The sequence below is a fragment of the Carettochelys insculpta genome, chromosome 1, assembly GCF_033958435.1.
Source record: "Carettochelys insculpta isolate YL-2023 chromosome 1, ASM3395843v1, whole genome shotgun sequence".
Taxonomy (NCBI): Eukaryota; Metazoa; Chordata; order Testudines; family Carettochelyidae; genus Carettochelys; species Carettochelys insculpta.
Genome location: NC_134137.1, coordinates 48,827,409 through 48,855,305, shown reverse-complemented (window position 1 = coordinate 48,855,305; position 27,897 = coordinate 48,827,409). Strand labels below are relative to the sequence as shown.

At 42.6% G+C, this 27,897-nt stretch overlaps 1 protein-coding gene across 1 annotated transcript in view; it reads left to right on the top strand.

Moving 5' to 3' along the window:
• The window catches only part of ATP8A2 (ATPase phospholipid transporting 8A2), a 556,173-nt gene that overhangs the window by 3,576 nt on the left and 524,700 nt on the right, over positions 1-27,897 (top strand). Inside the window, exon 2 of the mRNA XM_074985625.1 lies at positions 27,438-27,537. Coding sequence (XP_074841726.1) covers positions 27,438-27,537 — 100 coding nt within the window. The remainder of the gene's footprint in view (positions 1-27,437; positions 27,538-27,897) is intronic.

Sequence of the window (27,897 nt, the reverse complement as noted above, 5' to 3'; positions counted from 1 at the left end):
TATCAGGATTGCAGGTTCAGCCTCTGCATGTAGGCAAATAAAAAGTTATAATCAATAAGGGCAGAATTCTTATCACAGATACATATGGTAGATCTTAAGTCCAATATTTTGCTCATTAGGTCTTTAAAAATCTCCTGTCAACATCTCTGAGAGCAGAATTTTGGGCTTACAGTCTTGGAACATGAATCTTGTGGGAATTTTTGGTATCCCACAGATGAGATTTTGTTTATACGCTGTGATTAACTCTCATCTTTTTAACAGAGAGACGTTAAACCATCCCAGAAAGGAAGATAATAGGCCAGAGGCCTTCAGTTTTACCTTAAAAATGTACTTTGCGAACAATGGCTTAAGCCACAAGGAGCCCTGTGAGGTAGGGAAGTGTTATTCCCATTATATACACGTATGCATTGCTGTCCAGAGAGGTGAAGTGACTTTCACACAGGAAGGTTGTGGCACAGACATAGCCGGAGATCTTGTTACAAGTTCTGTGCTTCAGTCATAAGGCCCTCCATGTATCTTAGGGCAGGGGTCAGCAACTGTTCTGAGGCAGAATGCCAAAATTTGACCTTTTGACCTCTATGTATGGTCCGTGTACTGGGAATACTTTTTAAAGTCATTAATAGTCCTACTTACAACAGCTTTATTAATAAATTAAGATGCAGAGTTTTACCATTTAGGTGGTGGTTGGTAGCATTTGCTGGTCTTCTGTTTATCCATGGACAGCGTGGCTTTGAGCAAACTCCCAGATGTATGGGAGGGGAGGAATGGGGCTGAGCTCCCACCTTGTATGCTGATGAAAATTGGCTTGCATGCCCTGTGCCAGGGGTTGCTGACCCCGTCTTAAGGTGTGTCTGCTCTTGACAGTACATAACCGCTACCGCAATTGCTGCAGCGAGTATCGGTTTAGCAAGTCTGGTGAAGACATTCTAAATTAAGGGGAGAACACTCTCCCATTGAGTCGTGTCCTCCACCTCTCTGAGAAGCGTAAGGGAAGTTAATGGAAAACATTCTTCAATTGACACAGCGCAGTCTAGGCACCACAGTAAGTCGATGTCACATCTCTGACTTCAGTTATGCAACTTCAGTTAGGTGAATAACATAAGAGCAGTTTACTGTGGTTAGGGAGGTTCTCAGGCTCTTGTGTACAGAGCACTTGCTGGTGATGGAAAGAGAGTAGGTTGGTCACAGGGTGCTGACTGCCACCCCATTTTTCTGCACTAAAAAAATATGTTAAATATTTGTAGTATATTTTTGCTATGTAAACAAGAGCTGGAATTGCTACTGTGGTGTTATGCGCTCACAAATGGGAGGAGGTCTGTGTGATTGTGAATACATGAGAAGATGATCACTATGACAATCTGTGTATTAAAAAGTCATCCCATACTCTCCAAGTGTTTGAAAATCTCGAGTCTGTAGCTTTCTGTATTTTCCATGTTACTTGTACCAATGCTGATCTACCAGAGAGCTCTGGAGGTGTAGTTGGAAATGTGATTTGAAAAGTCAATGCATGCAATACTCCGTGTACTGTTTATCAATGCACCTCTTAGAGTGAAATGCTGCATCAGTAAACAGCTCTTTGCTTATATATGTGACTTTGGTTTTGAGCTTTCAATAAAAGAATATTCTAGGTCTCTGTTAGAAACAGTACCCACTTGTATTGTTTTTGTACTGCTGAGAACAGAAGAAAGTCAAGCAAGTATATGAAAACAGAGCACTTACAGGAATTTAGAACAACATTACGTTTTGAAATATTTCTGTGCTGCTTTTTCTTAAAGAGACTCCTGGGTTCGTAAAGGCACCTGTGATCAAAATTTAATACACTACAAAAAGCTATGCAGAGGTCTTTAATCTATTTCAGAGTGGTTTAGAGATACAGACATTTCATAAGGGTTTTTGTTTATGTATTACTATTGTTAACAGAGCTTTGCAACATTTCACTCAAGTGGTGGAAGCATATAAGTGGTGGGGGAAAAGTCACTCATTATGAATGAATTACATCAATAATGAATGAGAACCTGGAAAAAGCTGTACTACCTCACCCTAGCTCTTCACACACTTCTTAAGTAAGAGATAGTACCTTGCGCAGGACTTTTGCATTAGAGTCAATTTAATCTGACAGGTACCCTTCAGTTCATCTCCACATTCTGTATGAAGATTAAAGGCAGAGAAGTGGGTGTATGAGAAGCCTTCCTTCTCATTATTGACTCCTGGATAGAAACAGGACAACACTCCCCATGCTGCTATCTGTAGCAGCACAATCCATCCCAAAATGGGCAAGGAGGAGTTGGAAACATGGTGTTAAATTTCTCTGCACCAGTGTGCAGAGGTGGCCAGCCAGGAATGCCAGGTAAAGCAGTGAGAACTACTCATGCGTGCCAAGAACTCTCTGCAGTGATGGGACTTCACACTTCTGCCTACCCAAGAAATTGCGTTAATCATCCATTCTGCTCCCATTGGATGTTTTAGGATGAAAGGTGCTAAAATAATGGATATTATTATTATTACAGTTTTAAAGTAAAATGAGTGAATGACTGAGTGTGATTGGGACATTTCTCACTCCTTTAATTGTTCATATTTTATATTTTTATGTATAATTTTTATATTTTTCTTAAAAATAGATGAAGAGAATAACTATATTCTTAAGCTGAGCACTTTAAGTAAAATTAATCTGACTTATTTATAGAAGCATCTGTATGTAGGGCATGCAGTCTCTTTGGCGATGTCTACACTAGAGTGATCTGCTGACAGAAGTAGATATCTTCTGACAAAACTTCTGTCGACAGATTGTGGCAAGCTTGCAAAACAGATCAAAATGAGTGATCCACTCTGTCGACAGAGAGCGGCCAGACTGCCCAGCCACTCTCTCGACAAAATGGCCGACTGGAAGCACAGCAGACAAGGCTGCCTAGTGTACCACAAGCCCTGTCTGTTGACAGAAGGTCTCCCAGAATGTCCAGATCGGCTTTCTAGAGATGTTTTGCCTTGGGGGGAGCAGCAGAATGCTGTTGGCAAACATGACACATTTTGTCAATTTACTGTCGACGGAACGCCTTGGGAATGCTCTACAGGTTTTGCAGACAAAATGCCAGTTTTGTTGACAAACTCTATAGTGTAGACATAGCTTTTATGACGTTTCCCTTTTTAGGATAAAAGCCGTTGTTTTATTGAGTGAGTTGAAAGAAAACTGCACTTAATTATTTACCTGATATTTATGTTGCATTGGTGACTAGGTCCCTCAACCAACTCAGGGATCGATACCGTACAAACACATTATCCGGAGAGTCCTGCTCTGAGGAAACATTTTTGTCAATACAGATCAAAGTACTCCTGATCTCTGAATCAATAGGATGTATGCTACCACCAGAGTCTAGTTTTGGCTGAAGTTGCTGAACTAGGTAAGAAAGTACCTGCAAAATCTAACCCGGAGGTAAGGGGTGAAGATAAACAGGCCAGGTAGGAAGAGATCTAGGTGAGTAACAGCAACAAAATGAAGTAAGTGGTACGTGGTGTTTGTTTATAGGGTCTCTGGGTTGGAGCTTGAAGTCGTGAGCAGACCTGGGTTTCTCCACCGACCACAGGTGGAGTGATGTAACCCCAATAAGGGTGAGAAGGCTAGTTGGACGCCTGAGTGAAGGGCTAAAATTCTCTATAGCTAAGTCTACACTGGAGAATTTTGTCGACAAAACCAAGGTTTTGTTGAAAAAAACTCACGGTTCATTCACACTAAAAATGTGTTCTGTCAGCGTACTGTTGACAGAAGTTGGCACTTTTGTCGACAGCCTTCTGCCTCCCCCCCCCCACATGAGGGAGAACGCCTTTCTCGATGGAATCTGTCCACAAAAAAGCCATGTGGATGCTTCGGAGGACCCTCTGTCGAGAGACAGAGCTTCCAGGTCACTGGGCAGCCCTCTCTGCTGTGCTTCTGGTTGGCCATTCTGTTAAGAAAGCGGCCAGTCAGTTTGGCTGCTGTCTGTTGACAGAGCATATTGACAGAGCATTCCACTTTGTTGTGTGGCCGCAATCTGTTGGCAGAAATTTTGTCGAGAAGGTAACTTCTGTCAACAGATCGTGGTAGTGTAGATGTAGCCTAAGAGTCAGGGTGACGGAAGATAGATGGGATCTTTTTTTTTTTTCTTTTAAACTTTTGTTATCCTGGAATAGCTTCCTATTGATTGTGTGACTTGGTCGGCAAGCCGAGGGGATGAAGACCCATCCAATGAGGTTAATAAGCTACAGAGGGTGCCAGGAGAGGGCAAAGGATGGAAGTATCTCATGTAGCAGGAGCGGGTGCTGAAAGAGGTGATTATACCAATGTTCTGTTATATCCCCACATCAAAAACAAGCTCCTAAATTCATATTTACAGGACAAAGTTCCGGTGTTTTTGTCTGTCAACTCTCATACACTATCTGGAACCCTTGTACTGGATATTTCTCAGCACACTGATGCAAAGAAGTGATTTGTGGATAGATTGTCAGGCTAACTTTGATTTTGATAGTGACAGAGAGAAAGCCGTGTTAGTCTGTATTCTATCAAAACAAAAAAGCAGTCATGTAGCACTTTAAAGACTAACAAAATAATTTATTACGTGATGAGCTTTCATGAAGTAGGTCTGTCCCACGAAAGCTCATCAGCTAATAAATTGTTTTATTAGTCTTTAAAGTGCTACATGACTGCTTTTTTGTTTTGATTTTGATACTTTTGTGTCACAGCTTTAAAATGCATAACAACTAGATGTTGATAGCTGTGTAAAGCTGATGCATATGTAGGCCTTTATGGCCCATTAAGCTCCTCAGCAATCCAGGCGGAGTTGGGGGATGTCATGGAAGGGAGTCAGGGCTTTGTGGTACAGGCACATTCTCACCCACTCAGGCATTTCAGAGTTCCCTGCATCCCACGTTTGTAGTGATGAGATTCTGCTAGTGGGGAAAGGGTATGCTGGTAGGCATCACCACTGCACAGTATGCTCCTTTCCAGCTCTGCTTGGTACGTATTGTATTCCATGTAGCAGTCAAACTTACATGGTATGCCCCACAAGCAAACAGAGATGGCTTATTCACGGAGTGGTGGTGAGGGAAGCACAGCTCCAGAAGTGTCTGGTCTTCTGTGGAAGAAGCAGTCGTTGAGGGGAAGTCAGCCAGATGAAGCTTCCTTTCTTTGTGGATTTCTCTGGTCCGTGGAATTGGAGACCATATCCAGTACCTCCTTTCTGGCCATTATTCCTGTTCTCTCCAGCCTTTCTTGAGGATTGAGTTAAAGGGGAAACTTTGGCTATGTCTACACTACAAAATAATATAAATTTGAAGTCAGTTAGCCCAATTTTTCCAAGTGCTTGTCCTCACTGTACATTCCATTAGCTTGATTTATGGAACACTGAAATCGAAATTGACATAATGTAGAAATCCTAATATCCCAGTAACCTGGTGGTTATAGCCTTTAGTTCGAATTTAAAATTCCAAATGAAGGGTAGTGAGTATGTGCCACGTCTTTAAATTGAGTTCATTAGCCACCAGACATGTCTCACATGTGCCCCACCATACCCCGCAGTTCTCTGCTCAGGCTTCTTACATCTCGGCTGCTCTCAGGTGCACAGGAATTAAGCAACAGGAAGACTGTTTCAATTCAGTGCCTGGAAGCCTGTGGCTGTAGGGTCTTGAGAGGCTGAAAATCTTCTTTCTTTTTGATGGCTAGTACTGCAGCTTTCGGTCTGTGGTTCTGTGTATACACCTGCTAGCTGCCTTTTTTTTTCTGCGCTGCTTGGTGCCAGCCACTGCCCCCCCGCATACCATGTATCAGCTAGGCTGTGGGTGGGGGTTGTGCTTATAGGATGAGAAGCTTCTTTTCACACACTTACATTTCATCCTGATTCTCACATCCCATCCCTTCCTCCCCACCCCAGAAGCACCACATGGTCTGGAACTTTCCCACACCCAGCCACATCTTGTGGCTTGACCCCAAACCAATAAAACGATGTGCTGCACAAGATGCCAGGCAGCTTGCACAGGGAGAGGGTCATGATTTTGGGGGGCTGGCTGTAGCCAGGGATCTTTTAGCCATCTGGCAGATGTCTCCCTTGGTGGTCAAGATTTTTGGGGGCTGGCTGTAGTTGGGGGTCTTTTAGCCACTTGGGGGATGTCTCCCTTGGCAGTGATGACTTTTGGTCAATAGAAGAAAATACTTGGTCACTAGAGTGTCTGTCCTCTCAGACCAAGCTTTTTTGCATGGGCTTTGTCCAGAGGCCAAAGGGGCTGGCTTTATTCAGGGGTCTTTTAGCCACCCCGAGCCTTAATTGGTTAGATGATTCATTAGAGTTTCAGTGTAGCAACCGTATCTACTTAAACATATTCTTCTTCTAAGGGTCTTCTTTGGCAGAAGGCCTAAATTGAGATTCAGATCCACACATAATCAAAGGGTCTCTGTGGGCCGTCATGATTTTCAGGGCTGTGAAACGTCTGCTCTCTTTTAGTCACTCTGAGCCATAACTGATGATTCATTAGAGTTTCAGTGTAGCAACTGTGTCTACTTAGGGTCCGCTTTTCCAGGAGGCCTAAATCCATATCCAGGGCCAAAATTAATCAAAGCCTAGGCACGCTGCTCATAGGGACAGGTGGTGGGTCTCCCTTGGCGGTCACAGTTTTCGGAGCTGTCGAACATCAGCTGTCTTTTAGTCTCCCTGAGCCGTTACTATTTCAATGATTCATTCGAGTTTCAGTGTAGCACCTGGGTCAACTTAAACATTTTTAAGGGTCTTTTTTGCCAGGAGGTCTAAATCCAAATCCAAGCCTGCAAAGATCCAGTACTTTTGCATCCCATGTTCAAAGACCTGTCGGTTGGGGCAGGTTTACTACCTCTTCACACCCCTCAATGATAAAAAGCACATCTCTTATAAAGGCAGGCGAAACCCCCATCTGGAAAAAGGGATGTTTGTTTAACACAGCAGGGGAAAGAGGGGAATGAAATGCGGGATGCTGTCGTCAGATACCCATATCTACCTGCGGGACCAGAATGCTATGGGGCTCAGGGAACTGTGGGATGGGTTCCCAAAATACATTGCTGCAGCACTCGATTTAAGTTACTTGTGTGTGGCAGCAATAAGTCGATTTTGTGGGGAGCACGTGGGAAGGTGAAGATGCTCAAAATCGAACGGATGAAACCCAGTGTTGAGAAATCGATTTTAATAAAATTGGTTTTAGCTTGTAGTGTAGCCGCAGCCTTTGAGTGAACCTTGTATCGTTTCTACAGGCCGGGTTCCTACTTGGTATCTTTTATCAGAGGAGGGTGGAATGCGGCCATCAGCCTTTAAATTTTCCACCTCTGGTCAGTGCAGTAATATTTTTAGTGAATTCATAGGATAGAAAGAAGTGGTAAGAGGATGATATTAGCCCCTGGAGTCACTAGGGGCTAGGTGATGGCATTTGATTGTGTATAATAAATGTAATATTTCTTACTGGGAGGGAGGACTTTCTGCCTTAGAAGCCAATGATTAAGGAGTACATACTGGTTTCATAGAAAGCTGTTTTTTCCACTAATGCATGGAAAAATTATTGGCCCCTCTTCAGAAGTGTGTAGTTAATTTTGACTCAGTCCTTACATAAGCCTATACTGGGGTCTGGAACCACAATAGCAAGAAGAGCCATTTTTTTTAATCAGTAAAAAAAACTCAGTAATTCAAGAGCTGCAACACATGTGAAGACAAGGTAGTCCTTAATAAATAACGTCAAACCGTACTTTCCATAACCCCTATTTTAAGAACAGTGGAAACGCAATGATTTGTAATACAGTACATGTTTACTGTAGGACAGTCCCCATCTATTGAAAATAATTAGGAGTTCTTTTTTCTTTTTACTTTGCAATTATAGCAGCGGGAGCCATAAAGAAGTCCTTAAAGAGGCACAGTTTGCAGACCCCTGGCCTGTACTCCTTTGCTGATGTGGGGCGTCATAACTGAGCAAATCCATCAGCATTTGGCCCATATATTTTGTATGTACAATAGAGTTACTTTTTTCTGAAGTTTCCCCTCCAGTGTATCTTAACTAGCTATGGCAACTATGGGAGCAGTGCACTAATGTTTTAAGCACCACAGGTCAGAATTTCAGATGGTTTCAATTGATACTTGGCTCAGAGCAGATCCACACAAAACAGGGGTTAAAATTCTGGCTGTGATGCCTTTTGTACACTTCTTCCTCCACTCTTTCTAGTGGAAGTGACCCAATGGAAATGTTGGGAAAAATTCCTAGTGTGGACAAATCAGAGTTCTGTGAACTGAAATGTGGCATTATTTGCGTGATGTAGAAGGAGCTTGGGGCTGTTTTGTTTAGCCAGCCTTTTCACTGAACTGTGACTGTCTTTATACATTGCTTTGTAGTAACTCTTTGATAGTGTTTTCTAAAAATGGCTGATAAAGAAAGTTTGTTTTCTTCTCATTAGAGTGTGCACACGCACAGGTCTAATAGTAGGAAATTTAACTTTAGACAAATCAGAAGTTTGTTTCTAATCACTTTAAAGTGAAGGGCTATGTCTACACTTGCATTCCTCTTTCAAAAGAGAAATGTAAATGAGGGAAATAAAAATGCAAATCAAGCTTTGATTTACATATCTCATGCTTCATTTGCATAATCTCTTTTCGGAAGAGATTCTTTTGAAAGGAAAAAGCAGTGCAGATGGGGTTCTTTCGAAAATAAACCCCATCTTTGAAAGAACCCTTATTCCTAATTTTTTTTAGCAAGTAAAGTATGAGATGTGTAAATCAGTGCCTCATTTGCAATTTTTTTATTTCCCTCATTTGCATTCCTCTTTTGAAGGAGGAATGCAAGTGTAGACGTAGCCTTGATGTTGTGCTATATGAGTTTATTGTTAAAGGTGGAAAGCTCCCTGTATTTGTTGTTAGCTATCTTGCATCAATTAATTCTGATTTGGCTCCCTTACCTTTATTATAATAAGGGTCTGACACACAGTAGCATTGGCAAAAAATTGATAGTTCATTTCTTGAACACAAGTGAGCCAGGGGGTATACGCATTAATTTCAATTACCGCTACCCTTCCTTTGTTGGACAGTTAGTATTTCCAAGTACTACAACAAATAATATTTTATTTTCTCATTCAAACTTTCCAGCTGGTTGTAGGGTTAGGTACATAGTCACTACTTCTGTTGGACACAAAAACATGTTTGTGTTACTGTGGCAATGGCATTTTGCTGTGAAACATTGCTAACAAGGGGCTGTGTTATAAACTATACCATTTTTCTGTGCAGTTTGTGTAGCTTTTCCTGGTTGTTTTGGTTTGTAAATCATTTTAGCTGTCAATAATTCATGACTGAAAATAGTAATCAACCACGTCTGTTTTTGTACAGGGTTTGTGTAAATAAAGAGAACAAATAGCAAGGACTCTCCGGTTGTTTGAATGGCAGGATGTTTAACCAAATTCTCATAATGTTCAAAGTAAGGAGTAGAAAATATTGTTTCTTTCTCAAAGACCCAATACCCATGATGTCTAATCATACAGTATTCTTCCCTATATATTCAGTACAAACTGTTTTTATTTTTTTTAGCTCTCTTCTTAGACACCATCACAAAAAGCTTTGAAATTATTTTCATGAGACAGACTTATTTATTTATGTAGTAATGTTAGAGTCTCTTAATTATATAATTTATTCCTAAATATGGGCAAAGGCTTGACATTCATATTTTGGTAAAACTCCCACTGAAGTCAGTAGGAATTTGCCTGAAGTAAAGACTGCAGGATTAGGCCCTCTAGAAAGAGCCTTTATTTGTTTAAAGGATTAATTTCCCTGGTAATGTGTGGATTATTTATAGGATTAGAATTTGCTTTCAGTGGATCATAGCCCATATAAGCACATTTGTGTATTTTAGCAACTCTCAGATAACATTTGACAGTAGGAAAAGTTGATTAAATCATAACAATAAAAAGATGCAAGAACACTGAATTAATTTCTAGTGTAGCTCCATTGCCATGGGCATAAACCAAGCATGAATCTGGCCTACAAACTTTACAATGTCCTATTTATGAAATTAACATGATGTGTATTTATTTGACAAATAATATACTTCAGTAAATATTAAAAGACAATAAGCAAATTAGGTAGTAATTGCTCTTCATTTTCACAATCCAACCAGATTTTGTGCAGCTTGTATTAATATTTAATAGTTGCATTACTTTTGCAACATGCAGGAAATGATTTGTTTGATCTTAATATTAGTTTATCACACTCTACTTGAAATTTCTTTATGAATTGCTGTACTTAAGTGGGATAAACATTAACTTTTGTATGCATATATTACTCTTACACCTGCCCATTTATCTACTTTAAAATGTTAATTGAAAGAAAGTGTTACGTCTCATTTAAGAAAATCTCTACATTAGAATTTGTCATATAAAATCTCAACATACACAGATGTTACCATCCTGAGTCAGATTCAGCCTGAGCGTATTTCTCTTCTCTTTTGCTGCTAACACATGAATTATGCAATCAATCTTTTCCTCCCTAAATGAACACAGAAATGAGTGCTTTGAGTGCTGTGAAAATGGCATGTTCCACTTCTGGGGGTAGTAGAAGGATTAGCTTTGGGATATTCTACAACTATATCTGCTAACTTATTAGAATTAGGAAAAAAAAAAAGCAGTCAAGTAGCACTTTATAGACTGAAGTGCTTATATGGTCTGAAGAAGTGGGGCTGTCCCACGAAAGCTCACCTAATAAATTATTTTGTTAGTTTTTAAAGTGCTACTTGACTGCTTTTTTGTTTTGATAGTATATAGATGAGCACGGCTTTCTCTCTGTTCTTATTAGCATTAGGTTAACTTCCCATGAAGCTCAATTTGTTCCTGTCAGCATGACGACTATTGTTAAAAGCAGAGTATGGGGAGTAGGAAGGGACAAGTGTTACAATTCAGTGATGAAATCAGCAGAGTTTTATTACCCACTTACTACAGGCTATCTGAGAAGAAGGGTGCTGGAACTTCAAAACATAAACCTACACAACTGATTTTACTATGGCATAGCCTATTTTTCTTTTTGACTCTTAAATATACAAAACAAGAAGTTGGAGGTTTAGACCTATAGCCATTTTTGAGTTTGAGTATTAATTTTATTTTCAAAGCATATGGGAAAGTGTGATATTTTGCTTATTTGAATAACACAGAGGTAGCAGCATTAATTTTACTAATTTTTTACTTTTAAAAATAAACTTAATGATTGATACAAAAATATTATGCTACGTGATACAAGCAGAGCCTTTTCTTTGCTGTAAGTTTCCAGAATGATATGGCTCTGGGTAATTTGAATTTGTTGATGTAAGCAAGCTCTTTGTAGGCAAAAAGAAGAGCTTAAAAAAAAGTACAAAATATCATCTTTGTCACTTATGTAAAAGGAGTTACACGAGTTAGCTAATGACAAATCCAAGTTTTGCCCCTCTGCATACCTGCCTTGTAAGCTGATGCAGGGGTGAGAGCTGTGGGTTGGGGCTGAGGAAAAGGGGCTCACAAGATAGGTGAGAGGGGGCTAAGGACTGGGGCAGAGAGGGTTGGTGGCTGGGGCCAGAATTCTGCTTGTGCTGTGAGCTCTGGGGTGGGGCCAGGGGTAAGGAGTTTGAGGTGCAGGCAGGCTGCCCTGGGACTGGAGCCAGAGGAGGACTCCCTCTCTATCAGCAGCAAGCTACAGTGGAACACATCCCATCTCATCAGCCAAGCCTGCTGAGTGGGAGGAGGTGGGTAAAAGAGGCTTGGGCAATTTAAAAGGGCCTGGGGACCCTGGCTGCTGCTGGGGTAGCTCTGCCTGCTGTGAGGAAAAGCCTCTCTTGAATCAAAGATGCTTTTCATATGCCCCATGCAGGCTGTGGAGTGGCTGAGGCAGTACAGTAGCACATACCTCTGCCTTGGCTGCCCTGGAACCTGCATGGGACCATGAGAATGATATGCACTGGGCCTTTCAAAAATGTCTTTGAATCAAAAATTGCTGTGTTTCACCAGAGCAGGTTGGGACTGTACAGAGTGGATATAGCTGCCCTGGGGCTGCACTGGATAGGACAGTGTGGGTGAGAGGAGCTTCTCTGGGCAGTGTGGCTTGTGACCCTGGCCAAGAGAGGGTGATGCGGAGCAGCAGCCAGCCACTACCCCAGGGGACACACATGGGGTCTGTGGGTGGGACCAAGAAAGAGGCCAGGCCCTGAACTTTGGTGGAGCCAGGAGTACAGAACCATGGGCTCATGTAACTTGCCGCCTAAGGCTGTCTACATATAAATAAATATGAATGTCCAACTGCAAAAAATCTTGTTCTGTGCAAAATAATTTGTAGAGCTGAAGAAATGTAATCCTGGGATGTAGAACATTCCTGTTAGTCACTAGGCATTATTGTTAAAGGGGCACCTTCAGATCCTTTTCCCAGCACTTTAATACTTCTTGCTGCTTAAATGTAAGACCTGCTTAAATGTCATTTGAGAGATGCCTGCTGTGCCTCCCCACTGAAACAGTACTTATCCCTCAGTAGCTTAAGTTGGTGCTCACTCTACTCTCTGAGAACCCAGTCTTGAGCTGTTGAAGTCCAATGGGAGTTTTGATTTTGAAATAAATAGCATACGTCTGTGAGCCACAGCCTCAGTTCTGTATACGTTTAAATGTGAATAGTCTCATTGCAGTCAGTAACTTTACATAAATGTATAGCTGTTGCAAACTCAGGTCTAGATAAGTATGATCTGACCAGGCCTGTATTATACAACAGAGGCTAATGACTCTGATAAGTCTGGTTTTTATCCTCAAAGTCCTAATCTGCCCCCCCCCAACCACTTTCCAAAGAAACCCAAACCAAACCAAACCAAAAAAACCAGTCCCCGTGAAATTGCACATTTCCCATCAAGTGACAGGATGCAGCATTGTGTTCCTTTAGTCTTGCATAGAACTCCCTTCTGTCTTTGTTGCCTGTGGCAATGGCCTGGGCCACCCTTTCATGAGAGTATATTTGGTTGCACTCAGAGTAATGTTTAATACTGACCTGTTAATTGAATCCAAGCAAGAATTCGGGGTGGGTGGGTGAAGGGGGGTTGTGGGGATGAGGTGAGAAATGTGAAGGGAATGCACAGGTGGGCATGAGGCAGTGGGGAGTAAGCACAACTGGGACTAGGAGACCTGGTGGCCTGAAGCTGTGGAATACAGGAATCTTGGGAGGAACAGGTACATGGAGTAGGAGAACAGGAAGGGGATGCGGTGGGGAAATACATAGAATTGGGGACTGTCTGGAATGATGAGTGTACAGCATGGTGCAAGTAGGGGGCAGGAGAACAAAGTGGACATGAAAAAGCAGAAGCTATTATCTATGTTAAAGTTAATTAAAAGCAGTTGGTTTTCAATATAGATAAAAGGCTCCCTTTCCGTTCTTCCCCACAACCCCAGTATCCCACACAGGTATAACTCCCCTCCATCACACACACCTCCTGTGGAGCTGCTGAAGGAGGATAGGCTTGTTTTGATTAGCCTCTGATGACTTGTCAGAGCAGAGCTCCCCTCCTAGGAGACTTATATGCCAACCCTATTTACAATTGTTCTATCCTTTTTGTAAAACACAAATCTTATGAAATGGGTTGTTAAGAGTTCCAGAGGTTTCCCATTGACTTTTAGTCCTACATCCTTTTCTCATTCCACCTGATTTACTCAGGTTGAACATCACTGGTCCAGCAAATACAAGACCTGACTGGTCCCGAGCAAGGGAATTTGCTAAACTAGGTGAGATCAGTTCTGGCCTGATTGCTTTCAACTGTTGGTCTCAGGGGTACCTGTACCTCCTTTCCCAGGGGTGCCAGAGCTCCGCTCCCTGTCTCTAGCTCTCTGCTGCTGGCCACCAGGGCACTGTGGCTCAACTTTCAGCTCTCAGGACACTGGACTCTGTTGCCCCATGTTGCCAGGCTCCGCTCTTCCCAGGCCCTGAAACACTCCTGTCCCTAGCCTGCCGGTTTTTCCCAGTGGGTGCTCCAGTCCCAAAGAATCCACTCGATCATGGATGATGGTGGAGCAGGGAAATCCAGATTAGGGAGAGTCAACGTGTACTACCCAGCTACCCTTAAATTTCCCCTTGAAGTCTGACAAATGAACAAATAATAAATTACTGATTAATAAAATCCCATTTCTTACTCAGGCTTCCAGTTCCCAAATACAAGAATACTGGTCACCTACACAATATAACTCCCAAAATACTGATTGCTAAATAATAGTCAGAGTTAAATAACCAAACTTGTGAGATTTGTTTGTACTGACACTTGATTATAACACAACAGTCAACACACTTTTACTAAGAGAATGTAAGAAGAAAAGACTTAGTTTGTTCTGGGACTATATTATTTTTTAAATCTTTACTACATCTTTATATACAGACAATATATAATAAGCTATATATAAAATCAGTGGTGTATGTTCAAAAGCACATTTCCATTGAAGGACCAATGAAAGGAGACAAATGGTGCAAGCTGGTTGGGGGTAAGTTGTGAAAGTTAGCATATTCTAGCAGGGAAGTAGCAGGGTCTTTTGTCTGCTCACTTCAAACTTGTTTGTGTTTGTTTTGCTTTTTAAAGGTGTACAAGTTTTGTTAAAATGCAGTGTTGTTTTTAGATGGATTTGATTGAAACACACCTTTAATCTTAGCTCTCTACCATTGTTTTGTTGGAGACTAATGATGTTTTATTATAATCCCTTAAATGAATAGCACCATGCTCTGGGTCAGGGGTTAGCAACCCCTTGCACGGGTGCCAGGAGTGACACGTGAGACGATTTTCAGACGTATGTGAGGTGGGAGCTCAGCTTCGCCCTTCCTCTCTCGTACAGCTGTGGAATGCTGCTTCAGGATATTTGGGAGGGCACTCTTCAAAGTGATCTTACTCCATCACTGAGCTACTTAAAAAAATGTGAATTTAGCACATGCTGCAGTTGAAATATTGTTCTTGTGTGTCCTTAGAACAAGTCACCTAATAATACGCTCTTTACAGAAGAAAACCTCCAATGATTTCCATGGGACTTTTTCTTGTGTGAAGGAGTATGGGATTGGGCTCATAGGACCAATCCCTGAAAATTACAATACAGAGTCCTAATACAAGATATTGCAGATCAATCCTATAGATTCTCCACTGTATTTTCTTCTAACATCTCGTCAGCTACAGGTTAATTCTCCAATGAGTTCAGTAGGTTAACACTGGGAATGAAACTTGCTCAGACAATAGATAAGCAAATTAGGAGGGCTGAGCTGTGAAGAAAAATGCAAAGAATGAGAGGATCAGCTGTTGAAAGACAGCGGTGAAGTTTCTGTTCAGAGCTAGTGCTGCTTAGGAGAATGATTGTGAAGGATGTGCTGGTTTTAAGCGGCTGATGTTTGGGAAAGCTGAAATAGATCCCATCCCAGGACCCCAGATAATATCAGAGCTGCCTAGACGCATCTTTTTCAACATTTCTTGGAAGGGGAAGACTCCCTGAATCTTGGTAATACTTTCACCACAATGTTTTGCAAATCTGCTTCCTACCTGTTCCAATGGCAAAATTGCTCATCTGGCATGTACCTAAATAAATAAATAAATAAATAAATAAGTAAATAAAACACCCACGTTGAAGGACTAACCTTGCCTTACTATATCATCCTAATTCAGTCCACATCCATCTCCTTTCCTGACCAGAAGTCAGTCTAAGTTGTGGCTTTCAAATTGGTCCTTATCACCATAATACCAACTGACAGATTTGATGTGGGTGCGTATGTTTCAAACAAAGATGGAGTCCTGGAGTGCTTCTTGCTGCAATGTTTTTGTCCTTGCTACCTTTGCAAATCTATCAAATGCAAAACAACATGACAGGTGTAAAGAAAATGCAAAATAACCATTGCCACAAATAGTGATTTGAGTAATGCACATAAATAATCTCAAAAAGGAAGCCTTTCTCTCTGTTCCATTTAAGGATAAAACAGTAATACTTACTACCCTACTAACTATAAATTCTGTTTGAATGATCGCCCCTGCCCCTTCTCCCGCAAGTAGCTTTGTGTGCTCTTTAAAGCTCTCACTGTATATAGAGTGGAAGCATCATTTAGTAAAGTACCTTTGGAATACAGAGCCAGCATTTTAGGTTCATCACTCTTGTTACTTTATCCTTGCTATCATTAGTAAAATAAGAACTCATTTTTCTAATGATTCTGCAACCTTCATATTTCTCCTTCCTTAAAAAAATAGTTTGAATTCTAAAGCAGCCAGTAGGAGCAGTGAGATCCTGGTAATAGGCTGGGCTGAGGCTTTGTGATAGAGTTTTCGTCCATAGTTCCAAGGGATGATATGGAAAGAGTTGAGGGGTGCTGTTTCTTGCATGGCCTCATTATTCTCTTTGACATTGGGTTATATGAGGGCCTGATCTGACTTGCCTAGGTTCCAAATCAGGGAGGCAGTGCAGATCAGTGGATAGGGTATTTAACAGGAACTCAGAAGACCTGCATTCTATTTCCCTCTCTGCCATGGAGCTATTGTGTGATGTTGGGCAAGTCACTTCATCTCTTTGTGCCTTTTCCCACTCCCATATCACTCCTATATTGTCTGTTTACACTGAACGCTTGTACGTCTACGCTACCTGGTAGATCGACCCAATCAGGGTCAATCTTCCAGGGTTAGATTTTGCGCGCTCAGTGGTGGGGACGTGCAAAATCAAACAATCAGGGCTCAACAGGCGACCCCAGTACTCCTCAGTCTCGCAAAGAGTAAGGGAGGCCAATGAGAGAGTTTTTCCCATTGACCTCTTTCAGTGAGGATGGTCAGATAAGTTGATCGTTGATTCTAGCTATGCAATTGCCGTAGCAGAAATTGCATATCTACAATCGACTTTAAGATCTAGTGTAGACCTGGCATCTAACACAGCCAGGACCTGATCTGTTAGACCTGGTAGATCTTATTTCAAAATATGGGCTGTTGTGTAGACTTAGACCACTTGAGCAGAGTGGGTCAGTCTGTAGGGCTGCCCAGGCCTTACACAGTCTTCAGTGAACAAAGAACTTCTCCCAAATTTTGCTTTCAGAACAGAACCCTTAACAAGAGAGGAGGCCAAGCATTAAACACACCAGTGCTTTTGGCTGTGTGCTATGGTACAGGAGCTGTTCTTCTGACACTGGACTTCGGAAAGAAGGGGTTTGAGCCTGGAAATTAAAAGCCAGATGTCAAAATTTTGCCCTAGAGGGAAGTCAACATAAATCAAATCTAGATTTTTGAATGATGGTACTGAGCAGTGCCACTTCTGCAGCCCGGTTCTGACTTAATTTATGGGCACAATGTATTACATTTAAAATATAAAACATAGTATGTTCAAATACAAGAATGGACCTGAAATATCAAATAGACAGCAGTGGGGTGAATGTTTATGACAAGAGGTCTTAAATCATGGCTCATCAGCATGGGCTAGGTATAAATACAAGTGTCCCTCTTTGGCTTTCATGTAATTTTCTCTCAGTGCAGCCTGTAGGGGACAAATTTAAAGAACATCCAGGCTGAGAGCTCCCAAATTATCCATATTTTAAATAAAACTCCTCCAGCCAGTGAGGGTGGAAGATGGATCCCAGAGGTCTGTCCCTTGTAAATATGATTGTTTCAATTTAAAGCAGGAGTGGCCGGCCTTTTGATCATTGGAGGCCACATGTTAATTTTTTACATGTTCTGGGGATGGAACACAAAATAGCCCCAAGCCCAACCCCCCCATCCCCAAACTTAATCCCTCTCATCCCCGAACCTGCCCTCTCGTCCCCAGGCTTCACCCTGCTCAGCCCCAAACCACTTCCCTACCACCAGGCTTAACCCCTCACAGTCCCAACCCAGGATTAACTTACCTCACCCAGGAGCTCTGTGTGATGCTGCCCCCAAGCACATTCACTGGGCCACTCTCTCCTTCTCTGCACAACTGTGTGTCTTCCCCAAGCCCCCCCTTTTCCCTTCTCCCACCTGCAGCGCAGGTAGCTCTCTGCTCTACTGCACTGAAATAATGGAACTCAGTTCAATTGATTTAATGGCTAGATCCCTCTTGCCGGCCATTAAAACAATTAAACTGACTTCTACTCTTTCAGCACAGCAGGGCACGGAGCTGGAGGAGAAATGAGTGGACCTTGTCAAGCCAGGACTTGAAAACCTTGAGGGATGGAGAGTCCATCACCTCTCTAGGCAATGCATTCCAGTGCTTCACCACCCTCCTGGTGAAGTAGTTTTTCCTAATATCCAACCTACATCTCTCCCTCTTCAACTTCAGACCATTCCTCCTTGTTCTGTCATCTGACTCCACTGAGAACAGTTTCTCACTCTCCTCTTTAGAAGTCCCTTCAGGAAGTTGAAGGCTGCTATTAAATCATTCATAAATCTTCTCTTCTGTAAACTAAACAAGCCCAAATCCCTGAGCCTGTCCTCATAGGTCTTGTGCTCCAGCCCCTTAATCATTTGTATTGCCCTCCACTGAACCTGCTCCAGCAAATCCACATCCTTTTTATAGTGGGGGGCCCAAAACTGGACACAATATTCCAGATGTGGCCTCACCAGTGCGGACTAGAGGGGAGTAACTACTTCTCTAGATCTGCTTGAAATGCGCCTCCTAATGCACCCTCGTATGCCGTTAGCCTTCTTGGCTACAAGGGCACACTGTTTACTCATATCCAACCTTTCCTCCACCATAACCCCTAGGTCCCTTTCCATTGTACTGCTGCTGAGCCTGTTGGTCCCCAGCCTATAACAATGCTTGGGATTCTTCTGCTCCAGGTGCAGGACTCTGTACACTTCTCCTTGTTGAACTGTATCAGATTTCTTTTGGCCCAGTCCTCCAATTTATCCAGGTCCCTCTGGATTCTCTCTTTACCCTCCAACATATCTACCTCTCCCCCTAGTTTTGTGTCATCCGCAAACTTTCTGAGGGTGCAATCCAGTCCCACGTCCAGGTCATTAACAATGATGTTGCACTACACTGGCCCCAGAACCGAGCCTTGCAGCACTCTGCTTGAAATCAACCGCCATCCAGATATTGAGCCATTGATCACTATCTGTTGGGCCTGATTGTCAAGCCAGCTTTCTATCCATCTTATAGTGCAAGGATCCAATCCATATTTCCTTAACTTATGGACAAGAATGTTGTGGGAGACTGTATCAAAAGCTTTTCTGAAGTCAAGGTATATCACATCCACTGACTTCCCCTTGTCCACAGAGCCTGTTACCACATCATAGAAGCTAATCAGGTTGATCAGGCAGGACTTGCCCCTGGTGAATCCATGTTGGCTACTTTTGATCACTTTTTTCTCTTCCAAGTGCTCCAAAATGGATTCCTTGAAGATCCTTTCCATTATTTTCCCAGGGACTGAGGTAAGGCGGACCAATCTATAGTTCCCTGGATTCTCCTTCCTTCCTTTTTGACAGATGGGCACTATGTTTGCCTTTTTCCAGTCACCCGGTATCTCCCCCAGTCTCCAAGAGTCTTCAAAGATAATGGCCCAAAGGTTCAGCAATGACCTCTGCCAATTCCCTTAGTACCCTTGGGTGCATTAAATCCAGACCCAAGGATTTGTATACATCTAGTTTTTCTAGATAGCTGAGAACTTGTTCCTTCTCCACAGATGGCTGCTCTCCACCTTCCCATACTGCATTGTCTAGGACCGTCATGTAGAAGTTGACTTTGTGAAAACTGAGGCAAACAAAGCATTGAGTACTTCAGCTTTTCCTACATTATCTGTCACTAGGTTACGTATCTGGCCCCACACCTTCTCTGATAACCCCTTTATTGTTAACATGCCTATAGAAACCCTTCTTGTTATTCTCCACATCCCTTGCCAGCTGCAGTTCCAATTGTGCTTTCGCTTTCCTGATTACTCCCCAGCATTCTCCACCTGTATGTTTATACTCCTCTTTAGTCAACTGTCCATGTTTCCATTTCTTGTACTCATCCTTTCTGAGTTTAAGCTGCCTCAGGATTTCCCTGTTAAGCCAAGCTGGTTGCCTACCATATTTGCATTTCTTACTATGTGGTGGGATGGTGTGTTCCTGTGCCTTCAGCAAGACTTCTTTAAAATACTGCGAGTTCTATTGAACTGTTTTCCCCTTCATCTTCGTTTCCCAAAGGATCCTGCCCATCAGTTCTCTCAGGGAGTTGAAGTTTGCTCTTTTGGAATCAGTCTGCTCTTTTGAAATCAGAATCCAGCCAGCTTTCAAAATGGTCCCGCTGCCAGCTCCACGGGCCAGATGAAAAGACTATGCGGGCTCGATTCTGGCTTGTGGATCACATGTTGGGCACCCCTGGTTTAAAGGAACAAATTCCATTTATCTCCAGATCCACCTGTCTGAAATGCAAAGTGCAGTCTCTATGTACCTGCATTATTGTTGGGAACCTTTGTGGACACTGAAGGATAATTCAGTTTAGCTTAGTTTTGTAATATCTTGGCACAGGATATTTGTTTTGTGAGAAGGGAATAGATTGTTGGAAATATAAAAATAGAAATTTGTTTAATTGTATAAAAATATACTGTGACTGGAAAATGAAGAATCATTCTTGCATGCAAAAACACAGCTTTTGATGCTGGCTAGTATCTGTATGAATATTATCATAATGATGACTTGTCAGTAGTGCTTAGGAGTAGTATGGAACTGAATGAATGAAAGTAATTTCTTCAAATTATACATTAGCTGCTTTTAGAAAATTGTAGTGCATTATTGTGGAGATAGTGGGCCAGGCTCTGTTTTCAGCTGCACTGAAGTATTGTTAGCCGGTGGCTGGGTAACGTGTGGTGAGGTACTCCCCTGGGTCCTAAGCAACCCAGTTTGTTTACTGTTAGAGCAGGCAGCTCCTAGCACTCTCACCCACGGCCAGGCTGTAGTAACCAAATGGTCAAAGTTCTTTTTGTTGTGCCGGCTGTGTTGCAGTGACAAAAGGGTTAACAAAATGGTTAGGCTTGGATCTTAACTAGTTACAAGTTTATTTAAGCTACAGTTATAAGCGTGCGGTTACAAAAGACTATTGTTTACTTCTTATATGCTAGCAAAGTACAGGTGTTAACAAGTTACGTTACAATCCAATACAAAGATATCTGTTACCATCTAACACAATGATATCTTGATACTAGTTACAGAGCTCTAATTCTTTAGCTGTGCACAAAAAAAGTCAGAGACCTAGCATGGGTGTATCTTACCCTCTCTGTGCCTCTCGATACCAGCGTAGCCAAGCTGGATCGGTCACTCAATTCCGTGGAAAGACGAATACAAGGTTGGGCGTCCCCAGTTGTGGACCTCGGGAGGCAATCACCTGATCCGACCAGCAGGAAGTTGGTGGAGATGCACTCAAAGTTAGAGTTCTGCTGGGCCCATCTTTTATACCCCTTTTGGGTTACGTATTCTCTTTCTTATCTATGGTGCCAGATCATACTGGTCTGTCTTTGTGACGCCAGTTTGTTACAAGGGCATTTCTTACTTAGTTTGCACTTGTAAGACAAGAGATAAGCAATTTAGGAGTACAGGACATTCTTTTGTGCGGGCGGGGCACGTCCCCTTCTGGGTGATTGTGTGTGTGCATCATATTGATCAATGCCAGCTGGGGTGATTTCTGAGGGTCCCCCCCCCCTTGTTGACAGTCTGGCCTGTTAGCCTTCCATCTGTACTTTCTGCTTCTCAGGGTCACGATAAGCTAGCATATCTGGGCCTCAATGAGGGCATCAAAGACTGTGCTGTCAGCAGCCATTTCCGTGCCCTGTGTGCTCCTCGGTGGCGGGGGGGGCGGCAACGAGCAAGCTGGCTTGTAAGGGGGAGACTTTGTCTGGCTACAAGTATATCTAAAGTAGTTTCATTATGATCGGTGGACTTTCTCCAGATTTTCAGTGGTATAATTCAGAGCATAATTGGTTGTAAAATATGTAGCAGATGTTAAGGAGGCAGATCTTTTCCAGTGGAATATTTGAACACCTCTCTGTTTGGCTGCCATTGACCACTTATCCACACTGTTGTTTATCTTATAGCAGGTGCTGACTTGATGCTAGTATTTTCCAAAATCGTCTTTGATTTTTTCCTTTTGAACTGCAGAGCTTAGATTTCAATCTGATTTACCTGCCATGTCACTTCATTGGAGACTGTGAGATTGCACAGGATGAAGTCAGAGTAGAGCTTAGCCCTTGCGTGTTTATCTGAAGTATTTAAACAACTTGTCTATGGCAAAACCTGAACCACAAAATTCCTGCCTACTTTCTTGTGCTTTAGTGATACAATTTCAGCAGGTTTTCCCAGCAGCTATGTAAAACGCGTAAGATTCAGAGAACATCATTGGTGGGGGGGTGGAAAAAGAAAAAAGGCTTTTTTAGTGTTCTGTCAAAATGTCATGGGCCCATGCGGGGGTGGGGGAAGGAGGAGGAAGCTCAGGTGTGGTGGAGTTTTGGGTCCTGCTGTGGTGTGTCTCCTAACGGTGGAGATTGGTGAAACAGTTTAATCCCTTTGGATTAAAAGCGCTGCACAGGTTGGTTCCTTTGGAAAACAGCTAGTTAAAAATAATTATTTTGTCCCAGGTACTGTGTTGACTCATGCAGATATTGTGTTCTTAGTCTTCAGGGGATGGCTTCAAGGGGCTTCATTATGAATGCTGCTTGACTAGTACAGCTGTGGGCAGGCTGTCCCAAAGAATACTAGCATGCCTGGAAATAGTGGAAACTGTGCTTTTAGTGAGAGCTGCTAGCAAGCAAACACACACAAACACACTCACGCACACTTGGATTTTGTGGGATAGAAGGTAGGTTTTTTTTTTTAATTGTTGGACGTCAAGTAATTTTACATTCAGATTAATAGAAATAGTCCAGAAAATCAAAAAATGGTTGGACAGCTCTTACTCCTTATTGCTCTTACTGTCAAATCAGGGAAAAACAAAATCAAAAGATGGAATTGTTGGTACAGGCTATTCATGATACTATTTCTGGTGATGTGACACCTACTATGTTAATAACAAGGATTCTTGTTCGAGTCCTGGCTCAGGTCCATTTCATGTAGGCATGCGCTGTCGGAAATTTTTCCCTTAGCAATACCCCTCAGGCCAGCAGGGGAGCCTCCTGGAGTGGTGCTAGTACATCAGCCAATATATACCCCTGCCAACCCCTTACCCCTCAGTTCCTTCTTACTGCCTGTGATGGTTGTTGGAATGTGCTCTTGCTCTTGTTAGTAAGCACCCTTTTGTAGTCACTCCTTCTTTGTTCCAGTCTCAATAGCTACAGTTATCAGTTCTTAAGTTGCTGTTAAGTACTTGTTGAGTTCTGTTAGGATAGTTTTAAGGACACACTGCAGTCCTTGACCTGCACACCCAACACTTGCAGCAGAGCATGCATGGTCCTCAGGGCTTCAAACCCTGTAAGAGCTGCCAGAAGCCTATGCCCTGTGGTGACCCGCGTTCTGCTTGCCGCAGGTGTTTGTGTGAGGCTCACTTGTCTGAGGCCTGCAAGATCTGTAAGGCTTTCAAACCTCAGATCAAGCAGGAAAGAGAGTCATACCTCAAAATCATCTTGTTGGAGGCGGCATTCTGACTGGCACTGGTGTCAGACCCAGGCCCGGCAATGCAATGTCTCGACTTACGCTGCCACAACAGAAATGGCAGTGGGAGGAATGTTAGGTGTTGCCTCTGGTCAATCCAGGACCAGAACCAGGGTCCGCCCAGTAAATCGTCAGGGCCATGCTAGGGGCTTTGAGGGTACGCTCAAGGACAGTCTGCCAGACTTGAGACACAAAAGGGACGGGGCCTCTTCCCTTTCCCCCGGGCCTGGGAATCTTATCACCTCAGACCATTGGGTCCTAGAAATGGGGGAGGCAGGTATGTTATCCCCTCTCTTTCCCTCTCCTCTTTCCATTCATCTACCCTGTCCCTCTTCAGGGACCCCTCTCATGAGATTCTCCTGCAGGAGGAGGTGCTTCAGTTCCTGGCCCTGGGAACAGTAGAGATGGCTCCCTGGGAAGTGGTAGGTATGGGTTTTTATTCTCGATATTTCCTGGTTCCCAAGGTGAAGGGTGGGTTCTATCCCATCTTGGACCTTGTAACTAAGACCCAAGCAGCTCCTCTTGGGTGTTGCACTTTGTGGTGATTACAGTAATGCCTCAGAAGCTTGCTGGGTCCCTTTACTCTGATTCCTATTTTCCCCGAGGCCCAGGTCACAGCTCACTGAGCCATTCTCATCACTGGCACAGTCAATAGTTGGGGAGACCCCTCTTGTATGTTGAGTCTCCTCCTGCCCTTTTGGAGCTGACCCCAGGGTGTGTGGGGCAGTCTTGGGGGGAAGCCAGTCCGCTCCCACTCTTTCCAGATTCTGACCCCAGGGCTCTATGTAGCCTCTGCTGGAGGGGCCGACTCCCTTTGTGCAGCAGCTTTCTTCCTGGGCCACTTTCCCAGATGCTTCCCAAGTACCTTCTCCAGGTAGCTGGAGCAAGCCATTCTTCTTGCAAACTCTCCTTCACAGACCTTTTCTCCTCCCTGGTCCATCCCCTTTCTCCTTTTCTGCTCCTCACCTGAGGGAGAACTTTTAAAAAGGTTCAGCAGGCCCTAATTGGCTGCAGGAGCTTAATTCACAGCAGGTGTTAGATTAGCCTGCAGCTGCAGGATGATTCCTGATGAGTCTCAGTCAAGCTGGAGGGTCCAGGTGTTCCCATACCTTGACAACTGGCTACTGCGGGAACGCTCTGCCAGCCAGGTACAGACACACATCACCCTTGTACTGGTACTCTTTCAGGAAGTGGGCTTCCTTCTGCATGTGCCCAAATTGACTCTGGTGTCTACCCCAGTAATAGAGTTTGTGGGCGCCACTCTGGATTCCATGGTGGCCAAGACCTCCCCTCCCTCCCCAGGTAATCAGGTCAGCAGTCCGCGACATGCGGACGTTCCTGATAACTCGGCAAGGGCCTGCATGCGCCTTTTGGCCCTAACGGCTGCGTGCATCTATGTAATTCAGCACGCCAGGTTCCACATGTACCCATTTCAGATGTGGCTGGTGCAGACTCACAAACCATGCTTTCATGCATGTGAGAGTGGTGATGCATCCCCCTCACTGCTGATGCTCTCAGCTCCCTGGACTGTTGGACCCAGGAGGAGGAGGTTTGTGCTGGGGCCCCGTTCTCCAGGCTGCTACCAATCCTCCAGCATCAGACATTTGGGGAGCCCAGCTAAGAGACATGCAGACGCAAAGTATGTGGTCAAGGGGCGATCTTTCCCTGCACATCAATGTCAGGGAGGTGAGAGCAGCCTGCCTCACCTGTACGGCATTTCTTCCCCAGGTCAGGGGCAAGTCGGTCCTCATTCTGTTTGACAACAAGTTGGCAGTTTCATACATCAACAGGCAGGGTGACAAATTGCTTTAGATTGTTTAAAATACTTGCAAATATGCCATTCGGAATGATTTGCTGTTTCACAAGGTGAGAGTATTTCCAATTGCACATGTTTTCCCTAGACACTTCTGTTTGAAGTTTTGGGAGTAACTATGCAATTCAACTAGGATATATGTAGAATTATTTGTACGGATTTACTTTGAAGTTTTTCTTGGGGGAGTGAAAAAGCCCATTTTAAATCTCGATTCATTCTTTGATAATGCAACCCTACACTCATTTTCATAAATCAGATCTTTTCCTGTTTGTGTTTTGAGACAAGGATTACATTTGTACCAAACTGGTATTTGATGGAAAGGGAGGTGTCCTGGCTTGTTTGTCTCTGTGGTGACCGAAAGTAGAAGACTCTTGGAATTGCTCTCCTTAGCTAGACTATTTTCTATATTTGAAAAAACAAAAATATGGATATATGTGAAATATTCTTCTCTAAGTACCATGTATATTAGAGTATTGATAAACATACCTGAGTCTTCAGTAAAAGTGCAAGGAAGCTTAATTACACAACATTAAAATTGTGCAATAATATAATTTTTTCTCCCTCAATTTACTGCTTAAAAACAAAGGGCTGAATTCTCTCCTGCATTCAAGGTGTGCTTCCTATAAGGGAAAGAGGAGGTCATCAGGGAGCCAGTTACAGCTAGCTCCCTTATTCAGCACCAGTCTGGCCACAACATTCCTTCTCTAGTTTATGCCACTGGATACCATTTTCCAGGGGAGTGTAGTAGAGCTCTGCTGAGATATAGAGAAAGGGTGACTGGTATGGGAGCCAGCTCAGTCTATGTCAAAAGAGAAATCCGTTCTCTAAGGATAAATCTTCCCTCATCATTTATGTGCAGAACCCAATCAGTCTGCATTACTTGAGCAGCACGAAGTGAATGCGTCGTACTGCAGGAACTTCCCTAACATATTTCCAGTGTTTTTTTTTGTGGCAGTACATGCTGATACCGAGTACCAGCTCTTCGGCAGCCCCAGTTGTGGGATCCTGTTCAGGGGGAGGGCGGGGAGGGGCAGGGAGCCATCTAAGTATGAGCTCCTCTTTTCTGTGTATGCTTGCTCTGCTCACCTGTCAGTGTCAGCTGTGTTTAGTGTTGTCATGGCTCACTACAAAACTGAACAGTATAATGTCTGAAGCTTTACAGATTTTTCTCCTGAAGGTGACATGGTTTCACTTGTATCGCAACATCTATTGTTACTTGCCATGCAATATACAGCTAGCAGAGAAAACTACACCAGTTATCTGAGAAATGAGATTTCTTCATAATCTGTAGGTATGACTACATGTATATCACCTTTTGTGTTATTGTTCCAGTGGTACAGTTATTTTAAGATGTTGCTAGACAAAATAATCAGCAAGGATAATTCCAAAATTTTTATATATATAGCTATATATTAGTAGCTTAGTGATCACAATGAATGGCTTTGATTTCAGCATACTAGGTCAGCTCTTAGCCAAGAAGTGACTCAGAGTATATAAAAAAAGCAAATTGTAAATTGTTGAGTACATTTTCCTAATTACAATAGCTGTTAATTCTGTAGAAAATGGCATTGTGAAATTTCCAGGTTATAATAATCCCTTATTATCCCTTATATAGTTCTTGGTTAAGATACTAATCAGTGTAGTTTTAATTGGACTTAACCACGTGCTTAAAGATAAGCACATGCTCAAGTGGTTTTATGAATTAGGTTGCTAGTGAAATACAAATGTTTAAGTGTTGGAGAAAACTTCCTATAGTGTTAGAGGTTGGATAGATATTTTAAATAGGTAAACTTATTTTTGTGACTGTACCATCAGATGATATTTGTTATAATGATAAGAGTTCCTGCCTTTCTGCCAGCCTTCAGTTTCCAGTATATGCTCCCTCAGAAGGGAGAACTGCATTTCCTTAATGTTTATCCACAACTTCCTGTATTTATTTTGAACAGTGAACGTCATTGCTACCTCATAACACCTTTTTTGTAGAGTGACTTTGCCATAATTTTTCAACAGTGTTTTGGGAGCAGGGGTTTTGCTTATAAGTAAAGTATTGTGCTTTAACCCCGAAGTTTTGTTTTGTTTTAATTTGAACCTACAGTACAGCCAAGTACAGCGTGGTGACATTTCTACCTCGATTCCTATATGAGCAGATCAGAAAAGCGGCTAATGCTTTCTTCCTCTTCATTGCCTTACTGCAGGTATGATTTTATCGTTTTACCTTAGATTCAAAGAAATTCCAGTGTAATTACAAAGAAACTAGAAGACAAAAATTCAAGAGTCTCAAATATAGTAGAATAACTGGTAAAGAAATCACCATTATCACAATGTGATACACAAAACTTTAAACAGAAGAAATTATAGCGTAGATGGAATTTTTAAAAGCTGTTTGCAAAGTAAATTCCAATTTTACAGGAAGTTTTGTTGCTAATTTCTCCATAAATCACTATTAAATTAACCAAGAAGACTAAATAAAAAAGTTTCCTTTTTGCATATATGTGCTTTTAAAGCCAAGTTGTCTTAGTTATAGGGGCCAGATAATCATGAGGTGCAATAAAGAA